The 21096-nt window shown below is 31.1% G+C and overlaps 11 protein-coding genes across 11 annotated transcripts; 2 read left to right on the plus strand and 9 right to left on the minus strand.

Moving 5' to 3' along the window:
- Positions 1-176: 176 nt before the first annotated feature.
- Positions 177-2507, minus strand: cgd1_1700 (GATA type DNA binding domain fused to an AT hook; the record flags this gene model as incomplete). The annotated part of the gene is made up of 1 exon (XM_628010.1): positions 177-2507. The coding sequence occupies one exon, from the start codon at positions 2505-2507 to the stop codon at positions 177-179; it is 2331 nt and encodes a 776-aa protein (XP_628010.1).
- Positions 2508-3134: 627 nt separating this feature from the next.
- On the minus strand, positions 3135-4028 carry cgd1_1710 (phosphoglycerate mutase; the record flags this gene model as incomplete). The annotated part of the gene is made up of 1 exon (XM_628011.1): positions 3135-4028. The coding sequence occupies one exon, from the start codon at positions 4026-4028 to the stop codon at positions 3135-3137; it is 894 nt and encodes a 297-aa protein (XP_628011.1).
- A 126-nt stretch (positions 4029-4154) lies between these two features.
- cgd1_1720 (tRNA (Gm18) ribose methylase; trm3p; SpoU superfamily - SPOUT methylase) lies at positions 4155-9581 on the plus strand (the record flags this gene model as incomplete). The annotated part of the gene is made up of 1 exon (XM_628012.1): positions 4155-9581. The coding sequence occupies one exon, from the start codon at positions 4155-4157 to the stop codon at positions 9579-9581; it is 5427 nt and encodes a 1808-aa protein (XP_628012.1).
- cgd1_1730 (haloacid dehalogenase family-like horizontal transfer into apicomplexans, signal peptide) lies at positions 9574-10818 on the minus strand (the record flags this gene model as incomplete). Its single annotated transcript, XM_628013.1, has 1 exon — positions 9574-10818. The coding sequence occupies one exon, from the start codon at positions 10816-10818 to the stop codon at positions 9574-9576; it is 1245 nt and encodes a 414-aa protein (XP_628013.1).
- A 136-nt stretch (positions 10819-10954) lies between these two features.
- On the minus strand, positions 10955-11740 carry cgd1_1740 (hypothetical coiled coil protein; the record flags this gene model as incomplete). The annotated part of the gene is made up of 1 exon (XM_628014.1): positions 10955-11740. One exon carries the CDS (start codon positions 11738-11740, stop codon positions 10955-10957), a length of 786 nt encoding a protein of 261 aa, XP_628014.1.
- A 162-nt stretch (positions 11741-11902) lies between these two features.
- On the plus strand, positions 11903-13441 carry cgd1_1750 (predicted membrane associated protein with 10 transmembrane domains; the record flags this gene model as incomplete). The annotated part of the gene is made up of 1 exon (XM_628015.1): positions 11903-13441. The coding sequence occupies one exon, from the start codon at positions 11903-11905 to the stop codon at positions 13439-13441; it is 1539 nt and encodes a 512-aa protein (XP_628015.1).
- Positions 13442-14464, minus strand: cgd1_1760 (Cdc50p like membrane protein, 2x transmembrane domains; the record flags this gene model as incomplete). Its single annotated transcript, XM_628016.1, has 1 exon — positions 13442-14464. The coding sequence occupies one exon, from the start codon at positions 14462-14464 to the stop codon at positions 13442-13444; it is 1023 nt and encodes a 340-aa protein (XP_628016.1).
- A 317-nt stretch (positions 14465-14781) lies between these two features.
- Positions 14782-15069, minus strand: cgd1_1770 (putative Rab5-interacting protein; the record flags this gene model as incomplete). The annotated part of the gene is made up of 1 exon (XM_628017.1): positions 14782-15069. A coding segment is annotated over one exon (288 nt), but the record flags the coding sequence as incomplete, so codon positions are not given.
- Positions 15070-15238: 169 nt separating this feature from the next.
- Positions 15239-16621, minus strand: cgd1_1780 (hypothetical protein; the record flags this gene model as incomplete). The annotated part of the gene is made up of 1 exon (XM_628018.1): positions 15239-16621. One exon carries the CDS (start codon positions 16619-16621, stop codon positions 15239-15241), a length of 1383 nt encoding a protein of 460 aa, XP_628018.1.
- Positions 16622-17369: 748 nt separating this feature from the next.
- cgd1_1790 (RING-H2 finger containing membrane associated protein, 8x transmembrane domain) lies at positions 17370-19352 on the minus strand (the record flags this gene model as incomplete). The annotated part of the gene is made up of 1 exon (XM_628019.1): positions 17370-19352. The coding sequence occupies one exon, from the start codon at positions 19350-19352 to the stop codon at positions 17370-17372; it is 1983 nt and encodes a 660-aa protein (XP_628019.1).
- Positions 19353-19481: 129 nt separating this feature from the next.
- On the minus strand, positions 19482-20963 carry cgd1_1800 (transducin / WD-40 repeat protein family; the record flags this gene model as incomplete). Its single annotated transcript, XM_001388119.1, has 1 exon — positions 19482-20963. The coding sequence occupies one exon, from the start codon at positions 20961-20963 to the stop codon at positions 19482-19484; it is 1482 nt and encodes a 493-aa protein (XP_001388156.1).
- Positions 20964-21096: the final 133 nt, after the last annotated feature.

Raw genomic sequence — 21096 nt, forward strand, 5'->3', positions numbered from 1 at the left:
CCACTTCTTTCTTTCATGCATGCAACTAGTTAAACCCGCCATAATTTCGTGGGAACCTCGATAACATGCCAAATAACCCACTAATACATGAAAAATTGGTAGAAAATATACATTTATTATAGAAATGAAAGCTCAAAAGCTACTAAAATCTACAACCTACATCCTACAAAGAAAAGTTAAGATAGCTTACAGAATCCATTAGAATATGAGTCATACCAAAGGGGATTTTGCCATGTGTCAATGCAAGAAATTGATGAGGAATCAAAGTCCCAGGAATTACAATCATTTTGACTTGAGCTTTCATCTTCTTGCTGAACTTCTGCAGAGTATACAGTTGGAAGGGTACAAGATACAGATGAATTAAAGAACTTTGAACCAACTGAATAATGAGGGACAGAGGTCGAAGCTTCAGAGCTTATTGGATTTTTATCTGTTGTTGGAATACAAAACATATCAATGTTTAAATAATCACAATTCCATGACTCTGTAGCAACCAAGTGCTTGTTAAAGATTGTATAATTCACTTGATCATGTTCTATTTGCTCGTTATTCTGAGACAAGGTATTATGGGTGTCCTGATCCAATTGGAAGGATGACAGCGTTTCCGCCTTTTCCTCATTTTCCGTACTATTGGAATTTCCAACACAAGAACTCAACCCTACCGAAGATTGTACGGTCGTCTCTTCGCTCCATCGGCTTGTTTCAGTGTTAGAATAAAAGTATGTCCCAGAAGAAATATACATTGTTTTGTTTGGATCTTCTAAAAATGGTCCATCATAGGTTGAGAAAGACTGGCATGGAGAGGAGGTATAAGAAGAAATATTACAGTAATTTGTGTTAGGCGAAACTGTGGTAGATGCTTGATGATGGACAGGCGTTGAAACAGAAAACTTATTACCAGAAACCATGCTATTCCTGCTATCCGAACACTTTCTGGATAACACACTATTGCTCAATTTACCTCCAATCCGACTTGGATATGAGTCAATACTTGAACTTTGCGTTGGACTTTGGTGTATACTATTTATAGGGCTTTCCTCTGCATTACTTACAACATTCAGTTTTAAGCAATTTCCTCCATAAGATTCTTCGATACCTACCATTATATTGTTTTCGCCAGTGTTCAAACCGCAATTAACATCGAATGAAAGTTGCTCACTGATTGAAAAGTTTTCTGCAAAGCTGTGCCTTTCATCTACATGAGTTTCGGTTAATTTGTTACCATCAATAAAAATATTTTGAGCACAGTGATTGTTTATTTCTAACAGCGAGCTTTTTGAACTGCTATTTTTGTAATTCATTCCGGTTGTATTGGCCTGGCTGCATACATCAATTGAAGGTTTATCAATAGAAATATTACTATAACCGCAATGTAATCCTACCTCGCTTGAGCCAGAAACTAACTTCCCTGATCCTTCTGGAATATCATTGGTAACTGTATTCGTTAATGAAATGCCTTGAAACCCAATTATTGAAGAACAATAACATCGCTGATTATTACCGCATGTTTGGCAATCAAATGTAGAGTTAGAACAAGCTAGATTCGAACTCGCCGAGTAAGGTGATGACCTAAATGAGATTGGTTTGATGCATTGGCCATTATTAATCGCCGCATTAAGATTACAACTTGCTGGATCATTTTTCAAGTTATCATTGGGAACATAAGCGTTCAAATTTTCAGTAAGGTCATGAGAGATAGCTTTACGGTCTTTGTTAACTGCATTATTCATTATTGAAACATTTCTACCGTTTGCCACTAAATTTTTACCAACAATTCCACTTATTTTATATCCCACTCCGCCCATTCCTCTTGAATAACTTTGCCTTTGAGAATCATAATTTTCCTTATTCATTCCTATTTTTTGTGTTTTTAATAGCCCAATAGTTGAACAATTCAAATTATTGTTCATACCTATCTGTAAAGGTAAACATTTACCATCACGTTTTTTTCTTTGCTTCATCCAACAAGCATTACAGACCCTTAACTTTGATTCGACCGAACATACCGAAATATATCTCCACTGAGGAGTTTTTGTAGCAGAGCAAATCTGACAAAAGTAATCAGACCTGTCTAGGGGTGGCCTTCCTGCCCTCCTCTCATTTGTTTGTTTAAGTTTACTATCCATATTTTTCATTGATTGAATTTCAGTATCAAAATACCTGGTATTTTTATATCCAAAAATCATGTCTCCCTCACTATTACCATCGCCACCTACATTTCGCACTGAATCTATCAATATACGATCACCCGATATAACATTATTTAATGGCTGTTGTCCTAACATATTAAGAAAAGGATAATTCTCAAGGCATTGAGAGTCGCCAGATAAAGTTCTTGTGCCAATGAGAGACTGATCATCAGATAATATATCACAGGATGTTAAGTTAGTCAAAATATTGCTCCTTTTAACTAGCTTTTCATCTTTGCTTTGAATAATATTTTCAATAAGAGGAATAGCAATGGACCCACCATTCATATTTCGATTAGTTTCAATTTGCGATTTCATATTAATAACTGCTCATAAAAAGTCACAAATAAATGCCATATATCTCTTGACTTATCTTGAAATAATTTATTTGTAGGTATCACCAACAAATATACCTGTATCAAAAATAAAAGTCGATCTATTTCGTAGATCAAAAACATAGAGTATCAGAATGATACAAAACCCAATAAAAATGACCAGTATTGGCGATACTCTTCAGAGAGCTTGAAATAATTATCTCTCAATACCTTAATTTTAAAATGTTATTCAATCTAAATAGTATCTTATAAAGTGCACAATTTACAATGATGCATTAGATCATGAGCAATTTTACCTGAATAATCCTGTCGTTTATCAAATACCTGAAAACTTAATGAAATAACACACTCAGCACCTTTCATAAACTATCTCCTTTCAAATAGAACTACCCTCAATTGGAACTGCATTGACCACAATAACAACTGCACAAAGACATGCGCTGCAATCTGGACAACCATCGTCTCCCCTTTAACCCACAGCCCGCGCCCTGAGGCGGTTTTTTTGGATATTCACTTCTGTATCAATCTTGAGAGCGGTATAATAAACCTAGTGATGAAATTAAAAAAAACTTTAAGATTTAATCGAAAGAATCATTTGGCATGTAGCCTTCTAATTATATGTATGGATACTAGGTCTCAAATGGCCACCATCACCTAGGCCACTGCAAATAACAAGGCTATCTGTTGAGATAGACATTCTAGTTACGCCACAGTTCAAGTGATTTAATCTAAGCCAACCGCTTGTGGGGTACTGGAGTCCCTTGCAAAACATGTATCGAATTACATTACCATGGCAAACAATAATGTCTACATTATCTCCAAATGACTTTCCATTCTTAGAGAAGTATGTGTTAAATGCGTTATCTATTCTTTCCTTATCTTTTACAATCTCTCCTATAGTTGGTTTAAATCCGCTGACAGAAGGGCTGGGAGCAATTGGAACTCCTTCTGCCAGATTGGGATCTTCGATCAACTTTACTCCAGGAAAGTATTTTGAAATTATTGTTGCTGTTTCCTTAGCCCTTGTTAAATTCGAGTGATAAATTGCATTTACCTTTTCTCCATACTGTTGCGAAAGATATTTGCCAGTTTCTTCCGCCTGTTCTTTCCCAAGATCGGTTAGTACCTTCTCTTCATCTTTTGCAGCAGACGTTATATACTGGGCATGTCTAACTAGTATATTTTGGTGCCACTTGCGTGCATTATCACTTACAACCTTACCATTTCTCTTGTTTTCATGTTTATAATTACCATCCCAATTTGGATTCCAATTAATTGAATCTTTCAAATAGTAACCAAAATTCACAAAAGAGTAAATGGTTACTATGCCACTTAATATTATTGATGATGTGGAAAACTTTGCAAACCTATACAGCTTGGATGAAGCAAGTGTTTTTTTATTGAATAAAAAAGAAAAGTTCATTTTTCTTTCTTTCAACTGAAAGTTATTTGCTCTTGCTAAAAATGAGTATTTCCTAAGGGAACTAAAAATAGATGCTAGCATTGCTAATGAAAAATTTGTTAAATTGGTTAGCAAATAAAACTCTTAAGTTTAAATAGCGCTAGTAACGATACCTCACAAATTGAGCGGTTCTAATTTTCTTTTCTATAACTTTATTTAAGTAACAAAATGAGAGAGCAAATTCAAAAATTGGTAGAAAACCTTGAGGAAATTGGAAGCGATTATAATACTCTAATCGGCGCTTTGGATGTACTATTAAAAGTTCAGTATGAACAATCTATTAATAAATCTGCTTTGGAACTGTATGATGTCATATTAAGACTTGTCAGAGAAACAGATTATTTGAAGTTTCAAAAAAAGTTTCTCTGTTACATTTACATATTAAAACTCATATCTAAACGTATAAAACTCTCCCTCAGAGAACTATTTTTAGAGGATTTTTTAATTAATTTTCCCAAAATAAAATGTAAAATAATCAAAGATCAAATCAATGAAATCATTTTCAATGTTTTATGTTCAAATTTTTCAGAATTTGACATAGTTATAAATAAATGGCGAAGTTTGTTTAACGAAGTATATGAAGACAAATGTGGATTTGAATCATTAACTGAATTAATTTTTTATATTTGTTATAAAATGCAATTTGAGCCTGAATTTAATTTACCATTCAACACAATTATTTATAAAATCATTCAGAATTTTTCCGAGGTTTATGAAAATGATGGTTCTATTTTCTTGATCAATTCATTTGTTTCCAAGCTGGAATATTCTCAAAATTTATTATTCCCAATGTTTTTAAATCGTGATTTCGTAGATCAGGCAAGTAAGCTTATTGGAAATATGATTAAATTATTCGAGAGTAATATAAATATAAAAGTATTTGTTTTTACTTTAAGAATTCCTGGCTTAATCGAATGTTTTATTTCTAATGGATATATTTTTGGCTATAATAAATTCACAAAATCCTTAATTCAAGGAATCACTAGCAAAGATTTTGAAATAAGAAAAAGTACAAGGTTTATATTGGAAAAGTTAGAAACATTATTAATAGAGAAAAATCTTAATAATTTCAATGCTACTGATAAAAACCATCATTTAAACAACGTAAAATCATTTATCTGTATTTTAGATTGCTATGAAAATTTCAGTATTCACTTATTAAAAACTAATTGGGATAAATTTGAAAAATTATTGTTCGATCTTCAAAATTTAGAAAAGGAGTGGTGGATAGATTGCTTAATAGAAATTGGGCTCAATCATGAGAATTTGAACGTTCGGAAATTTGTCGCTTTTAATACTATTAACCTTGCAATTAAGAATCCCAAGAATTTACCCAACTGGATAAAGCGCAATACATTTTTTAATGAATATTTAAGATATATTGTTTCATCACTTAACAATAAAATCAGCCTTCAGATAGAAGAGCTTTTCCTGAAATTTATTTATTGCGTACTAAGGGTCAAGATTGAATGGATTAATGAGTATTTGAAATACATTGCATGCAATATCAAAGCCTTTACGCCAATTCGTGTTTTAATTTACCCTTTAACAATCGGTACAAGGAATAACTTATATCTTTTCAATGATTCCATGAATATATCAGAAGGAACTAATGTTACTAAGATTGAGAGTTTGTTCCATAACTTTAATTCATGTAATATTAAAACAAATGTATCGAAAGATATAGCCAACAAATATTCTTTTCAAGAACACAAAGATTTCGAAGAATCTATTATTATCCCAAAAGAATTATTTACTAAAGTTCTTGATATTTCGATACCAATCATTAAATTTGTTCCAATATTATTGAGACGTGAAGTTTATTCCAAATGGTTAGAAATTATCTTAAATTATTTTGTTTGTAACGAATTTTCTACGGATGAATTAATAAAAAATCTTATTTTATTTTTGGGGATAATCCCTGAATACTTGTTTTCTACAAATGAGATTTATGCAGTTATATATAATAATATTATAAAACATAAATTGGTTATAAATTCTTGTTTTGATCCTGAAATATTAACTTCATCAAAAACATGGTTTAATATATTTCAATTAGGAGTTGGGTTTGGGAGGCTAAAACAAATCTTTGGATCTTTTAGCGATTCGAGTCTAATAATTAAAAGTCATGTTGTATTTGTTTCTTCATATTATAATTGCGAAGAAATGTATAATTTAAATAGTAGTATGAATGACAAGATAATTGAGATTTCCGAAAAAATGAAAATTTTGTTCGAAAACTCTGATGGAAATAATTTTATTGATATCGACTTGCTTTGGCTTGATATTCACTTGTTATCAATATTAAAAGGTGATTCCTATAATTTTTATCTGGAAAAATTATGGAATTGGTGCATTTTAGTAATAAGCGATATTGACACACTTTTAAATAGAATAAAATCAAATATTAATTCACAGATTTCTTTTGCAATGATATTAAAGTGTCTGATTTATTTGCAAAAAGTTGGAAAATATTCATCGATACAGAATATTTTTGACATTGTTAATAATTTATTGTTAATAAGCAATAAAATGTTATCAAATTTGTTAATGAACAACCAAAATTTAATTATTTGGGATAAAGCCAGAAGAACGAATTTTTTATACGATATAATTGATATACATTCCATAAGCAATGACAAATATTGCATAATACAATCATCATTTTTAACGTTAGGCTTTCCAGAAAATTACTCGAGTAAATATAATAATATTATTAGGGGGAACAGACTTGTTCAATTATTCCCTTCAAATTACCGTGATTTTTTTAATCTTATATCTCAATTAAAGTTTCAGTTAGTTAATTTAATTATTTCAAAAAATGCAGATGAAGCTTTCAGTTTAGTAGAAAATGATATTTATTATTATTCTATAAGCTTAAAAGTCTCTGGAGATAATTTTTTGTATGCAAAGGGATCTCTTTCAGATTGGTTCAAACACATCACAGAAATATTGTTTTATGAGATTGAACACTGTGGCTTTGATAGTTTTTATATATGGTTATTAATGGAACAATTGCTTGGCTTTGTTTGCATTGAAAATTATTATAATTTTGAAGAAAACTTCATTTCTCAACTCTTGAATAAAATATTTGAATTAATAATTAAAAATTGCGATGAATTGATAGATAATGGAATCTATAGAAATAATTTATTCACAATTTTTAATTCAATTTTGACAAAAAAAGAATACACAATATTGTTTGAAAGACATTACTTGATAAATAAGGTGGCCAACCATTTTTACTCTTGTATTAAATTAAATAACGGCAATGTACGGTTTTTTATTTTCCCTTTATTGGATTTAATCAAAAACTATATTGAAAGTTGCAATGAAGATATTTTTGAAGAATCTCTTAAATATTCAAGAAACATGATTCAAATCGATTCAGAAAGTCTTAGTAATATTATTATATTTGCAAATATTTTAGTTGAATTGATCGTTTTTGAAGAGCAAGGGTTAATTGACGGAAGCAAAGTGAGATTTCAAGAATTTTCTATAGAGAATAATGTTGGAATAAGTGAAATGATTGATATTTATAGAAGATGTAAGATATATGAGGATAGTGGTAGTTTTTTAAGACATGTAACAATTATTTATCTGTCAAATCTTATCGAAGATTCGAATTCGAAAAAACATGATTCGTTAATAAAATTCATCTCAATGATAATTATTTTATTGACAAAAAAATTAGAAGGTGCTATTCCAGCGTCAGTTCAAGATAAGCTGGCTTTAACAAATATTCAAGTAAATACAACTGATTTAAATATTTCAAATTGCTTTTTAATTAATGAAGCCGAAAATAGTTTCAAAAATGCAAAAAAATTCCCTCCCTTGCCAAATAGCAACCATCATAAATTTCTAATTAATATTTGGCAGTCGATTTGTTGTTTAATAAATATTTTAAATTCAAGCGAAGACAAATTTGTTAATTATTTGATTGGATTCTACTTCAAGCATCTACAATACCTTTATAATCCAGATGTTAGGCAGTATATTGATATGTTTGGCTGCAATATTGTCGTATATTTTCCAAAAAAGTGCATTGAGTACATTATTGAAGGCCTTTCAAACAATATTAACAATCATACGCAAGTAATTTATTCTTATCTTTGCATTTCAAGCTATTTGATACATTTTTTGAAAGATGTTTCTCCTCTGCCATTTAACGATAACTCTGAAACGGAAGTAATTAGCGATATTTTTGCTTTTGAAGGAGATTTATGGATTAAAATAAATATTGAATTTCTTGATAAGTACGTTTCGTTCTTTAATTTGTTTGCCAGCTATTCAATATCAAACTCATCCCTTTTGAGAAATGTTGTTCTATATACATTATATGATGCATATAATAATAATTACGTTTTTGAAATTTTACAAAGGTCTTTTGAAAGTTACTTCTCTTCAGACACTGAAAATATTCATTCATTAGCGATTGATTTTAAAAGTGCCCTCAAAATTGAAGAAACTAAGGCTAAAATAGAGATAATTCGAAATTCAAGATATTATGCGAGTAATAAGCTAGATACTTCCAAACAAATATTTTTACTTAATTTATTTATTTTAGAAGAATCAAAATATATGAGAACTTTAGTTAATAGTATTTTCAATAATCATGATATCTTGAAGATGCTAAAGAATTTATCAATAGTTTGGACTATTTGGAAACCAATTAAATATTGTGCAGTAGAAAATATTATTCCGCGAGATAATTTGGTAGAGTTCTCGGATCAAAAGGAATCCCAAAATTTCTTTAATTGTTCATCATGCTTAGATTCAATATTAGGCAAATTGGATGGCAGTACCGATATTTATGAAACCAACTTTGAAAAGGAGCTACTTGCAATGCAAGATAAATGCGAAACATACATATTGAACTCCCATTTGATATTTGGAGATCTTAGACCCTCGTGGAGTCTCTACTATCTACTGAAGAAAATCATATGCAAAGAGATGAGCGGATACTACGCACAAGAAAAAGAAGAGAAAGAAGAGCATAACGCAATAGAAATTCAGAGGTCTCATAACTACCAACTAAAATTCGAACCTCCACACTACGATAGCCTCATTTCCGGTGAGCCAAGATCAAGGAGGTCGGATAACCGGCTGTTAAATAGATCAGGGCTAATAGTAATAGGAAGCCTTGTTGACAAAGTTCCAAATATAGCAGGAATAACTAGGACCTGCGAGGTCTTCCGCGCCAATGAGTTACTGTTGAGCAGCAAGAAAGTTATGAACGACCCTATTTTCAGACAAATCTCTGTTACAGCAGAGAAATGGCTGCCAATAAACGAGCTGGAACCTACAAAGATCAAAGAATACGTTCAGAGGAAGCGGATGGAAGGATACAAGATATTTGGATTGGAGCAAACGTCCTCTAGTATTTCCATTAAAGGATGCGTCTTCCCAGAAAAGTCTGTTTTGATTTTAGGGAAAGAGAAAGAAGGTATACCCTCTGAAATTGTTTCGATTGTGGATCAGTGCATTGAAATCCCTCAATATGGGATAATAAGATCGCTTAATGTTCACGTATCAGCTTCAATCTTTATATATGAGTACACAACTCAATTTATGCAAAGCTTATCGATTAATTAAGTTTCTTTTTGCTACATTCTGCCTCGCAGTACTCACCAATTAAACTAGAAAAACTAGTTTCTGGGGAGAACGTTTGGACAGCCCTAGAAACATAAGAAACTGCAGGGGTTGAACCCATAGCTGCGATAGGAAAACCGACTTTAGACATTATCTCCAAGTCATTTTCACCGTCACCCAAATATGCTACTTGGTGGAATTTGAGTTTGAGTTTCTTCAAGATGAGTCTAGCACCATTCAGCTTGGAGGCGTTTTGAGGGACAATTTCCAATACATTTGGTACTGACCTGTAGATTTTGCAGCCAAACATTTTGACAAACGTCTCCAAATGCTCTCTTAAATGAAGGAGCACATCAGGGTCCTCCACTATGACAATCTTGAATATTCCCTTAATCTTTTCACCTTCTCTTGGTTCCAAAAATTTAGACAAGTTAACACCCTTATGAACCATGCTATCAATCTCTTGGCTCATATACTCCTTCATGTTTTCGCCCTCAAATCCATCAACGAATAGGCCATTAGAGTTCTCAATTGCGATGTTCAATAGACGTAGCGAATCAGCAGATTCGTCATCCTTCTCTTCATTATTAGAAATCTTTGCATACTTAGAATTTCCGTTTCTATTTGATTCAAATCTTAAAGACTTTTCATTAGATACTGCAAATTTCTTAACATACTTAACAATTTCCAATGCATCTTCGGAATTAATCCTGGTTTCGTATAATACATCCTTAATGCCACCTGGACCAAAGACAAGAGCACCATTGTAATATACTCCTGGAAATCCGGTAAATACAGAGTTCTTAAGACCGTTTGTAATAAACTTCAATGAGCTAGTGTATGATTTACCAGTAGCAGGGAAAAATTTAATATTAGATGAGAGAATGTCTCCGAAAATCATTGAATTTGATTCAGCAATATAGCTCGAACCAACTCCAGCTAATGAACCATCCAAGTCAGAAATAATACAATTGAAAGAACAATTATATTTTCTCTGCTCCTTCTTTGCACGCAAGCTTCTATGCACAGACATGTTAAGATCAAGTACTTCAAACGGCAAGACTAGAGGGGTATATGAAGCATTGAAGTACGTAAAATTTGACATGATTTCCATCGAGCTATTTTTATCCAATTCAGTTATGTTCCCATTGCTATTTTCCAGAATAACATCCTGAGATCTTGTATCCTTGATGAGGGCAAATGCAAGAACAATAGTTGAAACTAGGGCTTTCTTAATCATTTTAAACAAATTTTAAATCACTTACACAAAATAATCAAAGTGATAGTTACGTGGAGAAAGCTTGATGTCTTCGGGGGGGGGGGGGGGAAGGGAGTGTTGTCTTTGAAAATCGTGGGAGCCCGCAACAATAAATATATTACATGGCTATTACATCATTGCAAATTAATGTAAGGTCTTTTGACTTAGATATTTTTCCGTTTTTGTTAATACAAAAGTTAATGCCTTCCCACTCCTGTTCGCTTATAAATATATATTGCCCTTTGTCTGTAATTACTCCATCTATGATTTTTTGCTCCTCAAGCTGGTTAATTCTGGAAATGACGTCTTCAATGCTTATATTAAATTCAACGCTTAAATCGTTGATATTAGTGATCTTTTCCCTAGTTATCGCATTTATAAATTTGCTTAGATTTTCATATTCACTGTTGAGATCTTCATCTCCGAATTCGAATTCATTACCAGTTTCATCAATATTTATCTTGAGCTTCCATTTCTCGTATTCTTTTTGTTCACATATTAGCGCTTTTTTCCTCTCAGACAGCTTTTCAAGAACTTTTTTGTTAATTTTATTTTCATGAAGCTCACATTTCACTGCCTTTAGCCTTTGTTTAGCTTCATACGCCTCTCTTCTGTGTTTTCTTGCTTGTTTAGCGTTTATCAACTGCTTGCTCGCAAGCTCTTCAATTCTAATTTTTCTTTTTAAACTATTATTGAGTTTTTGGTTGTCTGTTGTATTAATTGTTGTTAAAATCTCATGGCCTCGAGTACTACCTTCATTTTGAGAAGATGTAAGATTGCTGCCCCATATCCACTTAGTGATGTAATAATTAACAAGTAAAAATGATAAAAAAGAGCAAGCTATCCATACATAGTCCTTCTTGCTAAGAGAAAAAATAATTTCTTTAAGCAAATGTTCAGCCATATATTTATCTTAGTAATATATCTATTTTTTATACGAAATAACCCTAAGTCTAAATATAGTGATACCGACTTTTTTTCTTCAAAATTGACGTGTCAAAATGGGCGCTACCTTAGTGTGCACACACAAATAACCTACTTACTCAAAATATGAGTTTCGAACTACATGATATTAAAAAATATGCATCTAAGTAAGAATATAATTTCAAGAAAAAGTGCCAAGCTTCAGTTTTACCGTTTTTCAAAGCTCTGGCATAGCGAAGTAATATTTAAAACAGTTATAGTGGCATTACTAATTGTAATAAACATTATATTATTGATATATACATTGATAAAGATTGATGGAAATAAATGTGATGATTTCTTAGCTTTATTTGGGTGGATGCTATTACTTTTATATTGTGGAGTCTTAATTGATATTGAGTCTTCCAGAAGTTTGAAAATTTGTCTTTCAATTTTAATTCTTATTAATTTAGTGTGCATTGAGAAAAACATTTTAATGGTTGGAATTACAATTGACTTTTTAAATTTAGGAGTTCTCTGGCCTATTTTTAAGTATGGAGAAATACGTTTAGATTCAGAGGAATATTATGAAGATGAATATATTCTGCCATTAATTGACAGTAGTAAGAAGTTATTAAATGTATACTATGAACTTTGGAGAAGAAATAGCTATGGAGGAATTAAAAGCTACAATGGGCTACTTGTAACTAGATGCGTAATAATGTCTTGTATATTCCTTTGTATTTTATTATTTAATACAGTTGATAAATACACTAATTTTGGCAAAAACAAATTTACAGAATTGCAAAACATAATCTATTTAAGAAGTACACAAATTATATCAAAAACCGAATCTATTGATAAAATATCCAAAATTGGAGGTAACGGTATATTTATAGCACAAATCATGATTATTACTTTAGCTGTGTTGCTAAAGCCGGTCTTATCAAAACTTGTTAATTTAATAATAGTATTCAAGAATAAATGCATATTAACGCTAAAAAGCAATGAAATGAGTGATGGGAAAGTAAAGCAAATAGTTAAATTTAATGATTACGAGTTTAATCATCAAAATTTGGATATTGAATCTAACAAACAGAATGCTTTTATTAATCAGAATAAATTGCTCAATAGTTGTATATTTTTTTTTTCCGTATTTCTATTTGGAATAATAACATGTGAAAATAGGGAATTTGATATAATTTCAAGGATGTTTTTGATTGAACAAGATAAGACAATTGTGCTATGCATTTTATTGCCCTTAATTGGCTTGCTAACTGAAATTTCTACGTTCAGAGATTGGTGTTGGTACTTCATTTTCTCATGGGTTATATATTGTTTTAATATTTGGTCAGATAATTCAATGGTAAAGAGTATCGCTAGTATACTTTCAGGAGTGCTCTTCAACATATCGGCGATATTATTTGTTATAAATCAGACAAAAAACTCAAGTAATAATAATAAAGTTCGGGAATATATTCTTACAAGTTATATTTTTCAAAAGATGTGTTATTTTTTGGGGTGTAGTATGTCGAAAAAAGTTTTTTCAAGTCATGAAAGTAGCATTATAAAAAATATATATTTAATCATCACAAATATTATAATAATTTTTAACTTATATTTTCTTCTTTATTTTAGTTCGAGTCGAGAAATAGCTTCTAAGCAAGACGACAATGAAATTGAGTGGGATGTAGTATATTAGTTATATCGATTCTAAGAAGCTTCTCAATATAATTTTTAATGTATTGCACGGACAAGATAACATAAAAATAAATAAAAAAGATATTGTGAATAACCATACGCTCCAAATCAAGAAGAAATAGCTTGCTTTAATATTTTTACTACCAAGAAACGACACTCTTTCAATTCCTAATCTTTTTTTCGAGTTAAAATTTTCTGCTGGCCACATATTATCAATCATTTTAATCTCGTATTTTCCCCTTTCTAATCCATGAGGTATTTGACCCCAAACCATTTTGAAGCTGGGAAGCCATGCACCATGCATCCAGATTCTGTAATGTATGTCTGTGGTTTTTATCCACATCATTTTGTTGTATGGGACTGCAAACATTGAAAAATCATTTTTCAGTGATAACTGGTCAATTTCAACGTTAAGCAATTCTTTTTTGCCATCCTCTTTTAACATATATATCTCAAATTTGTCATTATAAAACGTGATGGATGACAATCCACATGGTATCAGGGGTACTTCTTCACCAGTTTCATCAATTTTTTCTACTTGGATTTTATTTATATAGTTATCAAGAGTGTTTCCACGAACTTGGCGTAAGTAAGTAATTGTTTTTGCTGTCCCACAAGTAAAACCTGGGAAAATATCTGAAGGCCTGCTTTGAACATAGGATCGGAAATTTTGATAAAAGTTATCTATATATATATTTATATTTACTGGCCCAGTAATATCATTCTCTATATTGAATATTAGGCTGCTTACGTTCTTTTGTATCGGTTCACTAATATACTCTACATATGAGTTGCTTCTATAATTGAAAAAGAAAAATGCTGCAAATACTGCATGAAAGACGCCACCAATTAAGAACAAAATAATTGCAATTTTTGGTGAAAATAGATACTTCCCAGGATTCCAAATCTTCATATCCTGTTGTACAAATGATTCTAAGATTTCATCAACTTTTTTCTCGCCCTTTCTTAGCCGTTGTATCCAAACCAAATTTGAAAGTTCGTGCCTATAATAGTTCGAGTTCATTCTTATGTGGCAATTCTATCATATACAATGGATGTAAATTAAGTTATATTGGATCTTAGGATAGATATTTTTAGAGCCGTATTTTTAAATATATTTTAAACATTTTTCATAGACCTAAATAATAATCCGGTATTTTCCTTCAGACGCAGAAAAAAATTTCTGCCCTCGAGAAAAAAATCGCGTATTTTTAATGAGATGTAAATATTTATATTATTAACGCATTTATGTCTTAAATTTTACTAGAAATCAATATAAATTAGAAAAATAATACTATTCTACTAGATATTTCTAAAGTTATTAATTGTCGTAAAACGATTCTATTTATGAATTAGCGTATACATTGTAGTCCATGTTAGAATAAATGTTACTAGACATGTAGCAACATTTTCTATGACAATTTCTGTAGGATCTAAAATTCTTTCTGGAATATCAAGTAAATTAAGATATGTGGTTCCAATAAATACTAATCCAAGTATTGCAGAAATAAGAACTGTGGCACCCTTAAGTCCAAATATTCCACATCCTACACCAAATAAAAGTGCACAAATTTGGAGAATCCAATAGGTTATAAGAGAAACTTCGTCCTGAAAATTTGATTTTCTTGTTTAGTGAGTAATTAAACTTAACTTACCCTAGTCCACTCAAATGTTGCATCTGCTTTGATCGCCTTAGTAAGAAGAGAATAGTTTCTGTTATTTGTAATTTTTTCACGGATATTTTCAAAAAATTTTAATTGATTAATTGTCATTGTTACAATTGCTCTTTCTGACGAATTTATTTAAAAAGGTCTATATTGTCATTCGGCGCGTCGATTGAGTATTTAACTTCTATACAGCCGTTTACATATAGCCATGAAATTATGGATTTTACTGTTTTTAATGCTTCATCGCGATTAGAAGAGTATATTTTATCAGAGGATTCATATGGATAATAAATTAAATGCTCAGATGCTCTTTTTTCTCTAGTAAATTTTTGGAAGAATTCAACAAGCTCACTTCTAACATCGCAAAGTTTCTTTCCATTACAAAAAAATGAGCTAATCAATATAAGTGGGTTACATCCTTTCCAGTCAATAATATCTTTGTATTTTAAGTTAAATCTATTTACTTGAGTTTTTATCGAATCAGGGCAAATTACATAAACTTTGTCATATCTTATTATTTCCAAAACCTTTGCAACTTTTTTAGTAATCAGTTTTTGGCAAACCTTCAAAATATTTGATGGTTGTTCTAAAAGTTCAACTGAAATATCCCTGATGGATAAGTGTGGGTCTGCAATATTCGAAATTTCGTTTATAAGTTCATTTTCTTTATATATATTAGAAAGTTTAGACTTATCAATATAAAAAGTTAATTTATCATATAAACTCTCTACAGGGTTTTGGAGGCAATTATTATCGATTGAAGAAAAAAAATGGTGTGGTTTTGATGGCGTTACTGTAAAATCATTGCAATCAATTTTTAATCTCGTAAAATATTTAATAAGCTTTTTCGAAAGCCTATTGTTTTTCTCAACTATAGAAAAGATATGCTCCTGCAAATTACTTCTTTCAGACCCACTTAAGTTAATATGTTCACTTCCAATCGACGCACCACCTTTATTATTCTGGAAACTCTTATATAAATTCTTCAAATACTCGAACGAAGTTTCATTGGACCTCAAAATTTCTACAGAAATAAAGTTATTGGCAATTTCACATGATAAAAGAGTACTTGTAATTCTAAATAGCTTTTCTTCTATGAATTCATAGTTTATCAAAGTTGATGCAATAAATACTAATGTTACGGAGAAACTTTCGATAAATTTATCCAACTCGAGATTTCTATTATCTATATTAATCTTTTTTTGATTATTATTAAATAAGGCTTGATTTAAGGATTTTGTATGGATTGTTGAACTTGGGAAGAAAACAAATCTATGCTGAAAATCTTTGGACTCAATGACTAAATCGGACATTTTGTTCCATAATGCTGAGTCAGATGGTAGAATCAAAGGTGCAAGTTTAGAGCATTCATGTCCAAAGCATTCCTTGGTTTGAATAACATTTTTCTCATTTAATATAGAAAAGGAGCTCGGGGGATGGTAAAATATAATCTCAGGTTCTTGATATGGCCATTTGACAGTTAAAATGATTCCTACTAAGTCAAAACCGCACATTTAAAAATTTTGATAATTCAATTATATTCAGATTTGCAAAATGCCCAAGAAAATAATAAAGTATTAATAATACTTGAACAGTAGCTTATTTGTCGCCCAGTCTTACTATAAGTAGTAATGTAAACTGAAGTTAGAACTTAGATATTCTTCAATCATTGTATTCATAAATTTAAACAAATAACGCTAGTTCTGGCTTAAAATTATACCGCTTTGGTTATAAATCTTAATGGCATTTAAATTATTACCAAATTTTAGGTGTTACCAAAATTCAGAAAGATTAATTAATACAGTTCTGTAGACAAGAAAGTAAAAATTATAGTAATATATATATTAAAATTTTTTTTTTGTTATAAAATAATTTAACATTCATGTGTTTGTGGAAAAGAAAATATGGTTGAAAGCAGTGACTTCCCACAGATATTAGACCAATTCCCTTTATATGAACATGAAGGAACGAAGACGAAAATTATTGGATTAATATTTTCAAACAAAATTCAATTTGTCTTGAGCGAAGCGGAAACCTTCGGATCAGTCTTACATGCATCTACAGATCAAGCAGGTATGATTTACGACGTCGAAGTTCTTTTAGGTGATAGAAACGATGAGATATCACGGTTATATGCAAGGAGATTACTGGAGCTATTTCGAAGTAAGGGGTATACTAAAAGTAGCCTATTGTTGCTCACTTCTATTAGAAAGCACTCTATTGAACATTTGAGAGGCGTTTTAAAGCATATTGATGACAATATCATTTAGTATCGAATGGAGGTATTTGCCTACGGCATGTTGGACATTCTAGCTTAACGCTCATCCATTGTTTAAGGCATTTTTGGTGGAATATATGATCACAGGGAGTGCAAACTGCGCACAATTCGTGATCAAAGTCCTTAAATATAGAAACATTCACCATACAAATCACACAGAGCTTATTTGTATGCGTTCTATCGTTGAAATTGGTTAATTCAATTTCTTCAAGTCCTGATGGTTCAGTATGTGAAATATTATCCTGAACAAAGTTAACCTTAGATCCATTTAACGATTCAGAATTTAATTCTCCATCAATAGGAATATTAACCTCTCGTGTATCCTCATTTGAAGCTCCATTGTAGATGTCTTTACTTGTTAATCTGAAATAATTATACGGTCTTGGCCTGAATATCTTCGGAATTAAACACTTTGGTCCAAATTTTAATTGCACAAAATAAATTATCATTTGTATTGAAGTAATTAAAAATATGAAAATAGATAGTAATGAAGAGTTCTTTGTTGAGATAGGCGTAATATTCAAATACTGGAATACTGGAGCATTGAATATCGAATTAGAATATCCCCAAACGTAAATAGGAACGAATGCCTTGCCAATTAAAGATGTAAGTATAAAATATGGGTGGAGCGGTAGAGTTGAATTCAAATGAATAGTATTAGCAAGTAGGTCATTTAGAATTTGAGGAATGAGAAATAAAAATAGTGATACATAAATACAATATGGCACGGATTGAATGATTATTATATTTCTCTCACTTAGACTCTTTGCAAAAGTGCTAAATACTATACTTGAATTGCATATTCCGAATAGAAGTATAAAGAAAAGCACTATTCCAAATAGAAATACATAGAGCCTTCTATAAAATTGTGTTGTAATGATAGGTATTTCAGTTGAAGGAGCATTTTGTAAATAATTTGACTTCCAAATCCAAAATAAATACTTTATTTCTATGTAAAAAATGTGGATCCATTTAAAAAGTATCATAAGTGAAAACGAAGAAAACAGTAGTGAAGGTAGAGCAAATGAGCAATATAAAATAAATACACATTCCAGTATATCTAATATAATCTGCATAAATAAACAAGAAATAGATGTATTACTGACGAAGCTTGCCCCAATAACTGGTGAATTACTGTGTACAAGCTGTATTACGCTTCCTCTAATTTCCATAAGTACCTTTAAATTATATATGAATGAGAAGTGGATAATATTTAGTCTGAACAAACTCATTGAGAATGGCTCACCTTTCAAAAGTACATTGAAGTTGCAATCCAGAGATTTAATTATAAATTCTATTTGGTTTTTACCTTCCCCTTTTTCGTTTATATTACTACCTCTAAATTTATATTTTTCATTTTCCTTCTGTGGGAATATTTGATTAACTAAGTTGGTGTCATTAGAGATATCAATTTCCAGAAGACAGTAAGTTGAATCTGAGTTTCGAATTTGGTTTGTTGGAGTTTCATTCACTTTGCTAGTAAATACCATATTTAACTCATCTTCAGCAATAATCTTTTCAAAGTTCCAGTTGTATGCTTTCCCATTTTTGTCCAGCTGTATAATTAACGAAACCAATGCAGATTTTGAGGAAATACTTGACTTCGTCCATTCAAGCTGCCATTTTGAATTGCCATAAATAGCTGTTATTGATTTGCTACCCGCGAATAAGCCATTTTTATCTTGGGGATTCCCGTGATAATTATCCAAATAAGTGTTCATTTGAAATTCACCAAAGTAAAAAGCAGATGAAGTAATGGTCGAACTGGCAACAATGGATCCATTGCCTTGAAATTTATTTTCAAAACTAAGAATTATTATTACAAAGAAAACGAAAAATGTAAAAAATAAATTTCTTGAGTTTCTTTCAGCTGAAAAGTTCAAGATTGAAAGATCGAGGTTATTTATTCGATCAATTATTGATGCATGAAATATGCTGGGCTCCGACCTTGAATTATTATTTTCCATTTTTGTTTTAGAAATAATACATAATTAGAAAGTTAGTTTGATCTTGAGAGTAGATAATAATAAAAATAATTAGAATTATATTGTTTCCTCAGAGTTAATATAAAATAAATAAATATTTGCCAATTTTATTTACTCCCAGATTTTTATAGTTCCATCCCAACCGCAAGAAGCAATGCGTGAAGGGAAAACAGGGTGCCACTGACAACCTATGCTTACCCCTTCATGGGCATTAAAACTTCTAAAATTTTTTGTAGTTTTCCAATCCCAAAAATGAACCTTTCCATTAATATCACCAGATATTATATACTGTCCATCTGGGCTTACATCGCATTGAATTGCGTACCCTGAATTTTTAAGTCCAGTGAAGCGCTTTTTAATACATCTATAATTGGCATGCGTATCATAAACTAAAATTTTGTTATCCATACTTTGACAAACTAAATGCTGCCCATCAGAATGCAAAGCGACATATGGCATTGATTGCATTAATGGGTCAGCGATATGCTTCACTACAATTGGTATTCCAACATCCCAAACGAACATCTTTTTATCGTCTGAAGTTGTAACAAACTTTTTGCCGTCTTCGCAAAATGTAACAGTATTTACCGCTCCCTGATGTTCATTGTACACTTGTACAACTTCATTAGATCTTGTGTCGTATTGAATAGCCTTTTTGTTGCTAAAGCCAACAATAATACTTTGCTCATTCTTTGGATGAACTGAAACACAGTACGGCGTCTTATCATTCAAAATTTTCCACTTCGTTTTTCCATATTCTGCATCCCAAAACAATATTTGTTTGTCATATCCACAACTATAGAAACTTTTACAGTCCCTTTGTTTATTTGAAAACTGAATATCTCTAACTGCGTTTTTGTGCCCATGGTAAATATAAATACACTTGCTATCAGAGCTCCAAATCTTTATTTGAGAATCCAACCCTGCAGATAATAATAGGTGCCCAGTTTTTGGAATGAATCTAATAGCTTGAACACCCAAAGAGTGAGCCCTTATAACTTTAATAAGTTTCTTAGGGGCATAACATTGTTCATTAGGAAGCCTTTCTTTGGTTTCATTTGGAGAGATAATCCAAGATCTATTTTGATAATCAGTACGTTCCTTGCCAAGGAATGTACTTTCGGCATACTTTTCGTCTGTCAACGAATCATCGGTATCTGATTCTTGAGTCTCATCATTAAATTCACTTTCCAAATTGTTAACTCCAAAATCTTCTTCAGTCCGAAATATGATATTCTCTGTAATGACTTTTTCTTTTTGATCTTTTCTCCACGGTCCAATGTAATTATACTTGCTCTTCTTCGATGAAGGCTTTAGTTTTTTTTCACCTATATGTTGGCTTAAATTCTCAAAATAAATTTCTTGTTTCTGACCAAATTTAGTTCTTTTATCTACTTTCTTTGAGCTTATATTTTTATTTTGAAAGTTAAAGTTTAAGTCGAATGCGGTTGAAGAGCAAGAAAAGGAATTTATTTGCTCATTTAGAGTTACTTTATTCAGATCATAATGATTAAATATAGCATCATCTACGTCTGGTGCAGAGCTTTTTTGTAAGAGTTGATTAATATTCGCTGAATCATCTTTTTCAAACATAACTATTTATGCTACAACTCAGCTGTCAGAACGTAATTTATAAAAAGCGCTAGCGCTAATAACATGCCATATTCTAATTCCACACAATTAGAAGAATTTAATGGATACAAAAAAGATATAGTTGCCCTATATA

The sequence above is a fragment of the Cryptosporidium parvum genome, chromosome 1, assembly GCF_000165345.1.
Source record: "Cryptosporidium parvum Iowa II chromosome 1, whole genome shotgun sequence".
NCBI lineage: Eukaryota > Apicomplexa > Conoidasida > Eucoccidiorida > Cryptosporidiidae > Cryptosporidium > Cryptosporidium parvum.